This window comes from Semicossyphus pulcher, unplaced genomic scaffold, assembly GCF_022749685.1.
Source record: "Semicossyphus pulcher isolate SPU_LCO1_2020_fin unplaced genomic scaffold, fSemPul1.0.p SCAF_12, whole genome shotgun sequence".
Lineage (NCBI taxonomy): Eukaryota > Metazoa > Chordata > Actinopteri > Labriformes > Labridae > Semicossyphus > Semicossyphus pulcher.
In genome coordinates, this window is record NW_027211626.1 from 20,197,196 (window position 1) to 20,209,902 (window position 12,707).

A 12,707-nucleotide genomic window follows, 5' to 3' on the forward strand; every position below is an offset into this window, starting at 1 on the left:
CGGCCGAAGTAGCTCCCTTAAATCCTTGTGAATGCCATAAGCTGCAAATACGCCAACACGTCATTGGCCGCTACATCTTTGATATCGTGATATGACACTTATCACATAAAAATTGTTGTAATTGTTGGATTCAGACCTACATATAGCACCTGCAGGAAATAAGAGGATATCTTGCAGACCAGAGCTCTGCAAAAACATTTTATGTCTTAGGGCGATAAAACAGCCTTCCACACTATCAAGCTACCCTGTTGCTCTGCTGTGTCGATGCAGACCGTTCTAATGATGACAGCACAGAGAGGCATCACAACACTTTCGATGATGCCTCGGATGCCATCACGTTTTAGTGTGTTTACTCTGCTTTTTGTTGAAACTGCCAGAGCCATTTTTTTTTTTTTTTTTACACAAGAGCTGATGGGAAGCCGCCGCAGGGCACACAAGAAGCACGGCTCGGTACATCTGGAGACGTCGTTGAGCTGCTGAGAACAGTTCCAACTTGTAAAAAGGATCACAAACGGTGGAGACTGGTGTTTTTGTGAGCCTGCAACGTGGAAGATGTGGGATTTCATGGATCAGAGACAGCTGACAGTTTACAACAACGGCGACAATCAAAATGAAAATGGAGGAATCACCATTAAGAGAGCTGATATTTGTTACACTTCATCATAAAAAGTCACATTAGCTGCGCCTGAAGAGTGTCTGACAGTTGGACATAAATACTGTCTGCTGATAGAGGCAGCCAATGCAGCTGGTCATTATGCACGACCTGCCTTTTCAATTTATCAGCACAAAAAGTGATGGAGGCGGCTCTTTTTCCTCCATAAAAACATGAGTATTGTGCAGCAATGTACAATAAATACCAAATATACAAAAGAAACTGTTTACGGGCCATCATTCATTGAGAAGACGTTCTACCAAAAAACAAAGACGATGCTGCAGAAGGCAGAAGCTTCAGGAAAACTATGTTACTCTGTGCAACAACATGTGCATGGAAGCCAGTGTGGCCAATAAGCAAATGTACTGTAGTTTCCAAGTAGGTTTAACACCACGGTCTAGACTTTGTTTCATAACGCACAGCTTTTGCTACTTTTAGGCATACGGTACAGTATGTGTCCACACAACATTTAACAGTCTTTACACAAGGACTTGGAAATATGCTGACCACGTTTCACTTTGATAACTTAGGGGTCAGGTTTCAGTTTGTACGGGCAGAAACTGATCCCTTTGGAGACAATAGCCCCTTTTACACCGCCAGTTCAAGGCAGGATTATTACGCCTCTGTGACGCCTCGTCTTACATGTAAAACACAGGGAGGTGGAACGGTGGGGCGAGGTCGTTCACCTCTGAGCCGGCATCGGAGGTAGTAACAGAGGCGAAACGGTGGAGCCGGCAGGCCGGAACAGCGCTGTGTGTGTGTGTATGTGAAGTATGCACTGTTTGTTTACACCTGTCGCAATTTTTTGCTTCTGCAACACTGAGACGCCATGTAAAAACACACACTGTTGCTTGGTCCAATGTAAAAAGGCTGCATAACAGCAGAGCTTCGTTACGGCGCTGTGGTGGAACCGCAGTGTAAAAGGGCTAGTGATGCAAAAAACCAACACATTTTGGTGCGCTGGTTTAGCTCAGTTGGTAGAGCAGGTGCCCCGTGTATAAAGGCTATAGTCCTCAACGCACTGATCGCAGGATTGACCCCGTCTGCCCATTATTCTCTCCTCATGACTATCCTTTCCTGATTCATCATATCCCGATTAAATGACCCTTTTTTAGGGAAAGCATACATCCTCAACTAGAGCAGCTGTTGATCATTAAAAGTTATTACAGTAGCTTCTAACATTGTTATCTACACTACCTGCATAGTTAAATTTAAATGCATAATGCTACTACTGCTTAAAGTAGCAGAAGGAACCCATTATTTCCTGTCTCCTGGCGGTAACAGGTCTACGTGGAGCGCCGCTGTTCTGGGTGAGAATACCAGTGCCTGTTTAAACAGGCAAGCCCATGCACAGTGGGCAAAACAACTTTGACTGCTAATTTTGGCACTCATGGATAAATGTCAACCCTAAAGAAGAGATTATAATTTCCGTGAGTCCTACCCGACTGTCCTGGTGGAGGTACTCCAGACGGGACTCTGGGCAGGTACAGCAGCACCGTCAGAACACCTGCTCTGCTCCCCCAACATGGCTCCATGGCTATGGGCTTCGGCACTGCCTGCACACACACAGAGGATAGAGAAACAAGTATACAATGAGCACACACTGAAAAGAAGCCAATGACATTGACGTAAACAGAATAACATTTAATGCTGCTTATGTTTTATATCGGAAGGTGTAAAACGCTCCTATCAAGCTAAAAGAGCAGCTTGCTGGTCTGACTGAAGGATGTCGCAGACACCAACTGCTGCCATCTCCCCCATGATCAAAGCTCCCAACTGGGGGAGGCAGACTGACGGGCACAGCCCTCCATCCCCTGCTGTGAAGCTAATGTAGACAGGTAGGAGCTGAGTCTGTCTGCCTCTAGGTGAGTGTATAAAGACACACGTTTAGATATTGTTCACAGATTTTGTAACGGAAGTAAACCAGTCTGAATGCATTTTTTTTCATGCTTGCTTTCCTGTTTGAAGCCTGCACATGTCCTTTGGGACTGACTGTATACACCGTGTCCCACTGTCTGTACAATAGTATTTAATAGCTTGGATAGAGTTTCCTTACATCTCATACATCGTGGAGGAAAGTCATTGAGTTATCGATTAAGTTTGACCCTCCTGCCACTCTGTACCACAGAGGTCACAGACCCTGTTTATTACTGTGGTCTGTGGGGAAGTGATATGTGCACATGTAAAGGCACACACACACACACACACACACACACACTGTATACAGTTCTTTATACATAAAAAGAGCTCACAAGCCAGACCCTGCTTCTGATCCCCTGTCTCTCTGTCTTCTCATCCTTCCTCTCGGCTCTGAGTGATGAGCAAATCTGTCAGATCATGCGACAGCCGTACGCCTCAGATGACACTTCTACTTTGGGAATTCCTTACTGACATGACAAATCAGAACAACAGTTTACAGAAGACACCAGAGCTAACGGGGATGTGAATACAAAATGCCAAAATGATGAGCATAATTATTATAATTTAGTGTTTTTTGTGTTGTCGTGCTGCTGACTAAGAAGCAAAAATCCTGTCAACCAAAAGAGGCTCATGGCACTGATTGAAATGCCAGCCATCAGTTATTACCATTAAGCTTTTCATTAATCACTATAAACAGTTATCTGCATGTGAGCAGATAACAATAGTAGTTATTGATCTTGTCTCTTAACTACAATGTCATTCTCACATCTTGAGTTGCTGGTGTGACTGTACACTATGACCATCACAAGGAAGAGGAAGTCTTGTCCCACATATGTGGTATCCATGATCCCAGGAATATTGACCTTTGCCCCCAGAGTTTACATAGATGTCAGATGATAGATAGAGGGTGAAAGGTTGCCTGACTCTATGTGTCAGCCCTGTGACTGACTTTCGATCAGTCCGGGGTGTACCCCGCCTCTTGCCCAATGACAGCTGGGATGAGTCCAGCCCCCCCCCGGGACCCTGAACAGGATAAGCAGTATAAATAATGGATGGATGGACTGATATTCAAAAGGAAAAGGAAAGGCATCTTTATAATGCCAGATGCAACAAAACAGAAATGCTGCCTCTAAATGTGCTGCACATTTGTCATCCGTCTGCGTGACAGCAAGTGGACTTTTAACCTGAAAGAACTTGTGGATTAGCATCGCTGTTTGAATCAACACGACATGGATAACAGAAAACCTGGCAACGTCTTGGCAGAGGATGGATTATATGCACGGCCAGGCACAGGGGAGAAGGCCACCTCACATTACATTGGACAAAAAGTTATGTCTTGACTACTGACTACTGGTAACTTGTTAATAGCAATCAGCGTGAAGTCAGTGCTGATCGGGTCTGTTTGGCCCAGCCGGGGTCGGGTCTGACACATAGACGGGTCCTGTTCGGTTCGGGGTCGTACATTTCCGGGTCTCTTTGGGTGCGGACATGAAATTTTGGACCCATGAAGACCTCTAGTAAAAGTGGATGTTTGGAAACCACAATTCACAACTTAAACAGCCTGAATCCAAAATGTTGTTGCATTCAGGCTGCTGAGTTTGATGGTCGAAGTTAGGAAATGATCGTGGTTTTGGTTAAGAATTGTACACATTAAGTCTCGTGGCTAAAGTCCCCTCTCTCTCAGTATTTAATAAAGACAAGGATCTTTCCCTCACTAACCTCAAACCCTATTAGTTGCCCAAACATTGTCATAAGAAAGCTAAAAGCAGATTTTATTGGATAATTAGATTATAATTGTTGTTTTAAAATATGTTTTAACTCATGTGATAGCATCACAAGATCAGGACTTGATGTGGCTTTTTATTTCTACTTGTTTTCCCATGTTTTTTCTCATTTCCCGTTTTGAAAAACAAATATTTAACCACATTGTGATGCTCGGGTTTCAAAAATAAAAGACTGTGGTTGACACGGGCAGCTAAGCACAACTCTCTCAAACTGCAAACATATAAAGTAGGTCGCTTTAAGAGGAACATACAACATGTTCTGAATAATTATAACAATAGAATGGATGTCCAAATATTATAAGTAAGGTTGCCCTTCAACTCTAAACACTCGTCTTTACATTTAAACTCAGCTGTATTAAAAAGTGTTGCAGTGTATTGGATTTAAACTAAGCAGCAGGCGTGTATGCAGAGTAATTAGAGGACACATCAACATGCTGCTATCAAAGCGGTTATCAGCTTAACACAACGCATTACTTGGACCACCTTGGTACAAACAGGGGACACACACACAAACACACACTCACACGTAAACATCCCCTCTGGTGCTAATAAGTTTAAGTGCTGGAGCGTACAGCATAATTAGAGGCTAGAGGCTCCCCTGTTTGTTTAGTGTTTTCAGAGTGTCAGGAAATGATGAATTCCCTACTAACGAAACACACACACACACACATATGCACACACACACTCTGGTAGTAGAACTTCCTATTAGCGAGCAGCTTTTTCTGCTGCCTGAGACAACACACAGACTAAACAATGAGTCATTGTTGGGTTTTTATGGAGACAGAAGGAAGAAAACAAACAGCGCAGATAAAAATGACGCAAAATGAAAACCAGGTGTTTGTTGGAACTGAAATTATGAGCATGTGTTGTTGTTATTGTAAAACCCACATACACACTTTAACTGTGACAAGCACAAATACCTGATGTTGACTTATTAATTTACTTCCTGGTGGCAACTGTCAGCGCGGTTCCCAGGCAACAGCAACCCACTTTAGTTTGTGCGTGTGTGTGTGTGTTCCAACTCACTAATTCCTTTGATCTAAGGTGCACACTCACGACCATGTTTACATTACATCATGTTTACGAGACTCTATTTCCTCCAGGAAATTACAGGTTAGTCGTGTTAAAGGTCATTAAGATTCACACTTAAGTAAACAGTAAAGAAACAGCAGAGCAATGAGTCAAGTAAAGGTCACATCAGTGTGTCTTTAAGTATATGGGGTGAGGAGCACATCCTCAGGCGTGAGCGGTTAATCTGGATATATTCAAACATGATTTGGACTTATATTACAAAGACCAATGCTCTTTTCTAACCCAAACATTTGGAAACAACCAGCTTATAGAGTAATTTCAGTCATATATTTTTTGCCTTCATTATATAGGACAGCTGAAGAGAGACAGGAAATGTGGGGAGGAGACAGCGGGGGATGACATGCACCAAATGATCAGCAGACCGGGAGTCGAGCCTGCGATCAGTGTGTCGGGGACTGTAGCCTCTATACACGGGGCGCCTTGCTCTACCAACTGAGCTAAACCAGCGGCCCATATATCTTTAAAGACACAAGATAGCAAACATCTCACTGATTCAACAGGAAAAAAACAAACAGATGGAAAGACAGATCCGCAAAATGAAACGTGCATGACAACGACTGAAATTTTAAAATGTAAAATCGAAGGATTTTGGGACTATTATTTCTCCCAATAGTCAATCAATCACATTTTATTCGTATAGTGCAAAATCATAACCAAAGTTATCTCAAGACACACAAAAAGAGCAGGTCTAGACTGTAATCTCCTTTAATATTATTTAGAGATGAGACCCAACATGAATCCACCATGAGAAGCACTAAGCAACATTTGGCACAGTGGCAGAAAAACGTCTTTTTAACAGGCAGAAACCTCGAGCAGAGCCAGACTCATCTGCCTCGACTGGATGGACCGACAAGTGGGCTAGAGGGAGAATATTCTATTGCAAACTTAAGTGTAGTGAAAAGAGAAGAGCACTTGGTGTTTCCTTGTTAATGTTCAAAAAGAAATGCGTTGCTACTGTACCTTTAAGAACAGCGCTGACCTCAGAGTTCAGAGTCACAGTCAGGATTGCGGGTCAAAACTCCACAGGTCTATTTTCAATTCTAACAAACTATGTTGGTGCGTTTACAACACAACTCATTTGTTACAGCAGTGAACCGACTTGTCGATATTATTTACACACGGGGCGTTTGAAGAATTGATGTTCTGCATGTGTGTACACTTCCATTAGCAGGTCGACGCCCCCCACCCGTCACACACGGGACCGTTTGATCTCAATGGTTAATAACAGGCTGCTTAGCGAGATGACAAATCTAACAGTACAGAAGTGTGTGTGTGTGTGTGTGTGTGTGCGTGTGTGAATCTTTGTGTGTGTTTGTGCCAGCATATACAGTATATATACTTGTGTGAGTAAGTGTGTGTGTTAATGATGAAGCAGAGTCGGGGTGACGTGACGACTGTAAGAGCTTTCTCTGGCTCCGTTCCCAAGCCAATCACAGTAAGTGAGAGAGAGAGAGAGAGAGAAAGAGAGGGAGAGAGAGAGAGAGAGAGAGAGAGAGAGAGAGAGCAGAAGTGACTATTAAGAGAGAGAGGGATTAGAGAGAGGAAGAAGTGAACAGAGTAGAAAAAAGAGGGGTGAGTTTAGAGGTTAAAAGGTCAGAAAGGAGAGTCAGGTGGGTGGAGTCCAGGTAGGCGTTTAAGTGAATGGTAAAATCCTGCTGAGCTGTCTGTTGGGTATAAAAGCTTTCTCAGCTGACAGCCGCTAAGTAGAGCTGAGGAGAACACAGGTTCTGACCTGACAGAGAGAGAGAGAGCATAATGTATCTCTCTCTCCATCTCCCCCTCTCTCTCTCGTTTTATTTATATTTTAAATATCAAGTGCCACTTAAGCCCAGACAACAGCTTTTGCTGACTGCGTGCAATGTTGAAATTGGCTACTTGGCAATACCGAGCAAATTCTCTGTCCTCCGTTCTAGAAGAAATATTGGAGAAAATCCAGAAAGATGGTTGTTTTTGAAGATGCTGTCACATCACATTCAGATCAAGGATAACTGACCCTAAGTGTATTTTGATAATTCACGTCTATTTTCCGTCATCTAATGCACAGAACTTCACTTGTTTTGTGTTGAACTGTTACTTCTGCCAAATCCTGTTTGAGTGCACAGCAGTGCAGCGGCTAAATGCTTCCAGTGTGGACCAAGTAGTCAGCCTGCTGGCTCTCCGTGGCACAAGTGAAAGCCTCAACTGATGTGTTAAATCTCGGTTTATCTAAAGTGTTTTAATGCAGAATTGTTAAAGGAAATTTAACAAGTCCAGTTGTGTAAAATAAAAGTTTTCAGCTGGTCTTTGAAGCAAAGAATGTGCAGTCTATCCATTTATATTTACATCGTCGTGTCTATACAGTGTATTTGTGTGTATTTGACTTCTGTGTTAAGATGTCTTTGTTAATGGTAAATGGACGGCACTTATCCAGCCTTTTTTCAGTCTTTTGACCACTCAAACCACTTTGCACCACATGTCATTCATCCCATTCACAAACACACTCACACTGACTGCACAGCCTTCTGGAGCTACTTTGTGTTAACTATCTCGCCTAGAGTCACTTCCACATGTCGACTATAGTAACAGGCGGATTAAAAACGATCCTCTTTTTAGTGGACAACCCGCTCTATCTCTTGAGCTACAGCCAAATGTAACCATATCTGTGTTCTTTGAATCAATCAAGGTAATAAAAAGAATCAATCCTGGGCCTTATTTACTAAAATAAACAACAGAAAAACATGCTTGCTTAGACGCTGCATTTAATAATAACATAGTTCAGGGGCTAACGACCCACTTGGACGAGCTTATATACCGATCAGCCACAACATTATGACAGGTGAAGTGAACAACATTCATTATCTCGTTACAATGGCACCTGTCAGTGGGTGGGATATGTCAGGCAGCAAATCAACATTCTGTCCTTGAAGTTGATGTGTTGGAAGCAGGAAAAATGGGCAAGCGTCAGGATGTGAGCGACTTTGACAAGAAAGAAATTGTGATGTTCAGACAACTGGGTCAGTGCATTTCCAAAACTGCAGCTCTTGTGGGGTGTTCCCGGTCTGCAGTGGTCTGTACCTACCAAAACTGGCCCAAGGGAGGAAAAATGGTGGACCAGGGACAGGGTCATGGTCTGATCCAACACAAGAGCTACTGAAGCTCAAACTGATGAAAAAGTTAAAGCTGGTTCTGATATAAAGGTGTCAGAACACAGAGCATCGCAGTTTGTTGCGTATGGGGCTGCATAGTTGCAGACTGGTCAGAGTGCCCAAGCTGACCCCTGTCCACTGCTGAAAGCGTCTACAATGGGCACGTGAGAATCAGAACTGGACCACGGAGCAATGGAAGAAGGTGGCCTGGTCTGATAAATCACGTTTTCTTTTACATCATGTGGATGGCTAAGTGCATGTGCGTCATGTACCTGGGGAAGACATGGCACCAGGATGCAGTATGGGAGAAGGCAAGTGTGATGTTTAGGCCATGTTTCTGAAGGTTATCCAGGTCATGGTAATTCTAAGCTTAATCCAAAGGGTAACTGGACTTCTTTTCAAGACCTTCAACCAAGTCCAGTTGCCTTTTGGATTAAGCTTAGAATTTGACCATGTTCTGCTGGGAAACCTTTGGTCCTGCCGTTCATGTGGATGTTACTTTACCACAATGTAAAAATGGTTCAGGAATGGTTTGAGGAACATGACATTTAGTTCAAGGTGTTGACTTGTCCTCCGAATTCCCCAGATCTCGATCCAATCGAGCATCTGTGGGATGTGCTGGACAAACAAGTCTGATCCATGGAGGCCCCACCTCGTAACTTACAGGACTTAAAGAATCTGCTGCTAACGTCTTGGTGCCAGATACCTCAGCACACCTTCAGAGGTCTAGTGGAGTCCATGCCTTGATGGGTCAGGGCTGTTTTGCTGGCAAAAGGGTGACCTACACAATATAAGGCAGGTGGTCACAATGTTATGGGTGATTGGTGTAGTTATTAGCTTGTGAGGAACATCCAATAACATTGATAGAGACATACTGTACATGGTGACCTTTGTAACTGGAAAGCACTTACTGGTATGTCTACACTACTTGCTATTTTAGCTCCGAGCACTACCAGTCTCCTACTTTTGGTACTGTTGACTTCGCTGAGATATATGTGTACATACATTGTATGTCTATTTATATGATCATTCATATGTTGTTGTACTGGTTGGTTTAGGCCTCAGAGCAAAATAATTGTTGCTTGTCAAATCCTTAAAAGCAAAGTGTTTGTTTCGGTCAAATCTAACTGTACAAGGATTTTCAGTACAATATATGTCTGAAGTCTTGACATGTTTCTCCGACAAATCACACCTCTCTGCAATAACAGAGCTGGACTTGACCACAATTAGCGTCACTGGGAAGTCGCGGCAGCGTCATGGAAGCACTGTAACACAATGTTCTGTTCTGTGTGCGCAAGTTAAGTGTGAATCTATTCTTGTCATGGCCATGTTTGCGTCAACAAGTTCCTGTTCTTCAGAAAGAACAACCTCCTTCCACGTCAATGTGACATCAGGTAACTGGTGCTGGCTGGAACTGAGTAACTGTGTTCTTTTTTTTTTTTTTGCAGTAGAACGAACAGTAAAAAGGAAATCAGACAAGGTCACTGTATGCATCTCTCTGTTTGCCTTTCTCTTTTCATTCATCAGAAATAAACAGAGAAGAAAGGAACATTTGGTTTCAGGAGAAGCGAGGTCATTCAACAAAGTGTCTGTCTCCTTCCTCCTCTCATCCACAGAACATCTCTTGTGTTCGCTTTAAACAAACAGTTGTCGCAGCAGACGTCCCGTTTTTGTCCCTGGGATGAACAAAGTGGTCAGTTGAGCTGTATTTATTGTTGGCGGTTACTTCTACAGCAGCATGATGGGTAAGAAGTGTATCTTCCTCTAAATAGTGGCTTTCTTCCCTCCTCTTCTCTGTGTTCTCGAACAGCTTTCACTGATTCTGTGTTTCTGGACGCAGCATGGTGAAATCACATCAGCATGTTCTTTATCCAATCATCCAAAAAAGCTAGTTGTTCAGTCTGTGGCAGCAAACAGGGTAAGAAAATAAAAATTCAGTCACAGAAGATGGTGTAATGAGTTAGTCAGGGAGCTCCAGAGAAACTAGAAAGAGGTGACTTCCTGACACAGGACTAAAACATTTCTTGTTTTCCACCATTTTTCATTGAGATTTATTGAGGCTGTAGTGGACATTATGCTATATCCATTATCTTCATTTTGGGGTCCCATGTGGACAGTGACAAAGCTAAAATGTATTCCAAGAATAAGGTGACAAAATATATATTTCAACAGGCTAAATAATACAATCACAGCTGTAATAAGTTGTAAAGCAAGTTTCTTGGTGATGTTACCCCTGTGCTTCTAGCTACAGGAAGAAGGCCTTCACTGAGATGCTGAAATATGTCCTGGTTTAAAAGTTAAGGATAAGGATTATGTTTAAATGTGTTACACTCGGGGCGCTGGTTTAGCTCAGTTGCAGGCGCCCCATTTACAGAGGCCACAGTCCTTGTCAACTTAAATTTGACGAGAAAAGTAAAAAGCAGAAGTTATTGTGAAAAATTATAGAACACGCCTCCTGGCGAGCCCACAGAAACCCGTTCACAGTAGGGATACACCAATTCCACTTTTTTAAGAGCAAGTACAAGTACTTACATTTGGGTACTTGCTGATACCGAGTACAATATGAGTACTTAATAATATCATTACAGTTCCCATAATGACTTAAAAAGCATGTTTTCATCAGATGGTCCTCACTTTCTGACTGTAACTAAGTAAACTGACAGAACGAGGCAACTGTTGCTGACATTTTAACACTCAACTTTGTTTTACTTAACAAACAAACATGACACTGTCAAACATTTTACTTTCATGTAACCTATAACTCATTCAGTTGATTTCAGTATAATGCAACATAACACATATAGTGTAAAAAAGGTCACGTGATTATCCCACTCATTTCTGAACGCACTTGAACGCAGCACACCAGCGCATCCCAGCAAGGGAGACATGCCCGGACTTGTTTACTGCTCCTTCAACGGAGACATCAGTGAAGGCAGACAGACTCTTTTTATCACATGTGCGTCCATGAATATGTAAGTTAGTTTGCCTTAATGTTTATGTTACACTCTGTTAGCTTCAGTTTGGCTGTGAGTGTACATGTTAGTGCTGTCTGTGAGGACTAAGCTTTTTTCTCCGCGCACCTGCTTAACTAATGGGAGGCTAACGTCAAGCCGTAAAAAGGTGTCAACTCTGTATTATTTGTATTTTTGGTCATTAGTCACTATAATAAAATAAATAAAAATTTTAATTAAATTAAATAAAAACAATGATAGAATTCTTCATATAGTAGAGATTTTTGGATATTTTTGGCATGAAAGCTGACTCTAAAGCAAAATCTCTAAGTAGCAGACAAAACTTAAAGATAATACAGGGAAGAGAAAAGAAGTGAGATTTAATAAGAAGGGACAATAAAGAGGATGCTTGAAGAAAACACAGAACAGGCTGATATCTGACAGGATTGATAGGTTACAAAGATCACTTCAAACAGGTGTCAGTCAAACTTCTCTCAGAGTTTCAGAGAGTTTTTCACAAACTAAAAGCAGTTTGCAGTGAAATTGGGCAATTTGAAGTATGTACCATGTCCCAGACAAAGCATCTAAAAGACATGTCAATCTTTGTGGCGCTGGTTTAGCTCAGTTGACTGAGCAGGTGCCCCATATACAGAGGCTACAGCCCTCAACGCACTGATCGCAGGCTCAACTCCCAGCCTGTGACCATTTGGTACATGACATTCTCCACTTTCTCCTTTCCACATTTCCTGTCTCTCTTCAGCTGTCCTATCTAATGAAGGCAAAAGCCATGTCAGCCTTTACTTGAAACAAAATGAGTTTTAAAGCTGAACCTGTGATCTGAACGCTCGAAGCAAAGCAACAATTAGTAAAACATAGTGGATTATTTTAAAATGCGGCAGCAGGTCAGAGAAGATAAATACCAACAGAAACACATTTAATGACAGAGTCCTGACCCTCCATCCTTTATCTCTAGAGACCTCTCCTCCTCTCCAGATCAGCTCCTTCTCCTCTCATTGTCCCTCACAATCTTTGCTGTCAGGCCGCTTTTCTTCTTCCCCATTATTCCATCACTCTTACTCTCTCTTCCTCCTAATGGCCCTCTCTCTCTCTCTCCGTCACTCTAACCATCTCAGACTCATTTTCTCCTCCTATTTTTGTCTTCTCTTCGCCCTCTTTGTCTCCA

The 12,707-nt window shown here is 42.5% G+C and overlaps 1 protein-coding gene across 1 annotated transcript in view; it reads right to left on the reverse strand.

Moving 5' to 3' along the window:
* Positions 1 to 12,707, reverse strand: part of atrnl1a (attractin-like 1a) — a 312,150-nt gene that overhangs the window by 15,748 nt on the left and 283,695 nt on the right. Inside the window, exon 29 of the mRNA XM_069659074.1 lies at positions 2,094 to 2,208. Within this exon, the coding sequence (XP_069515175.1) occupies positions 2,094 to 2,208 (115 nt within the window). The remainder of the gene's footprint in view (positions 1 to 2,093; positions 2,209 to 12,707) is intronic.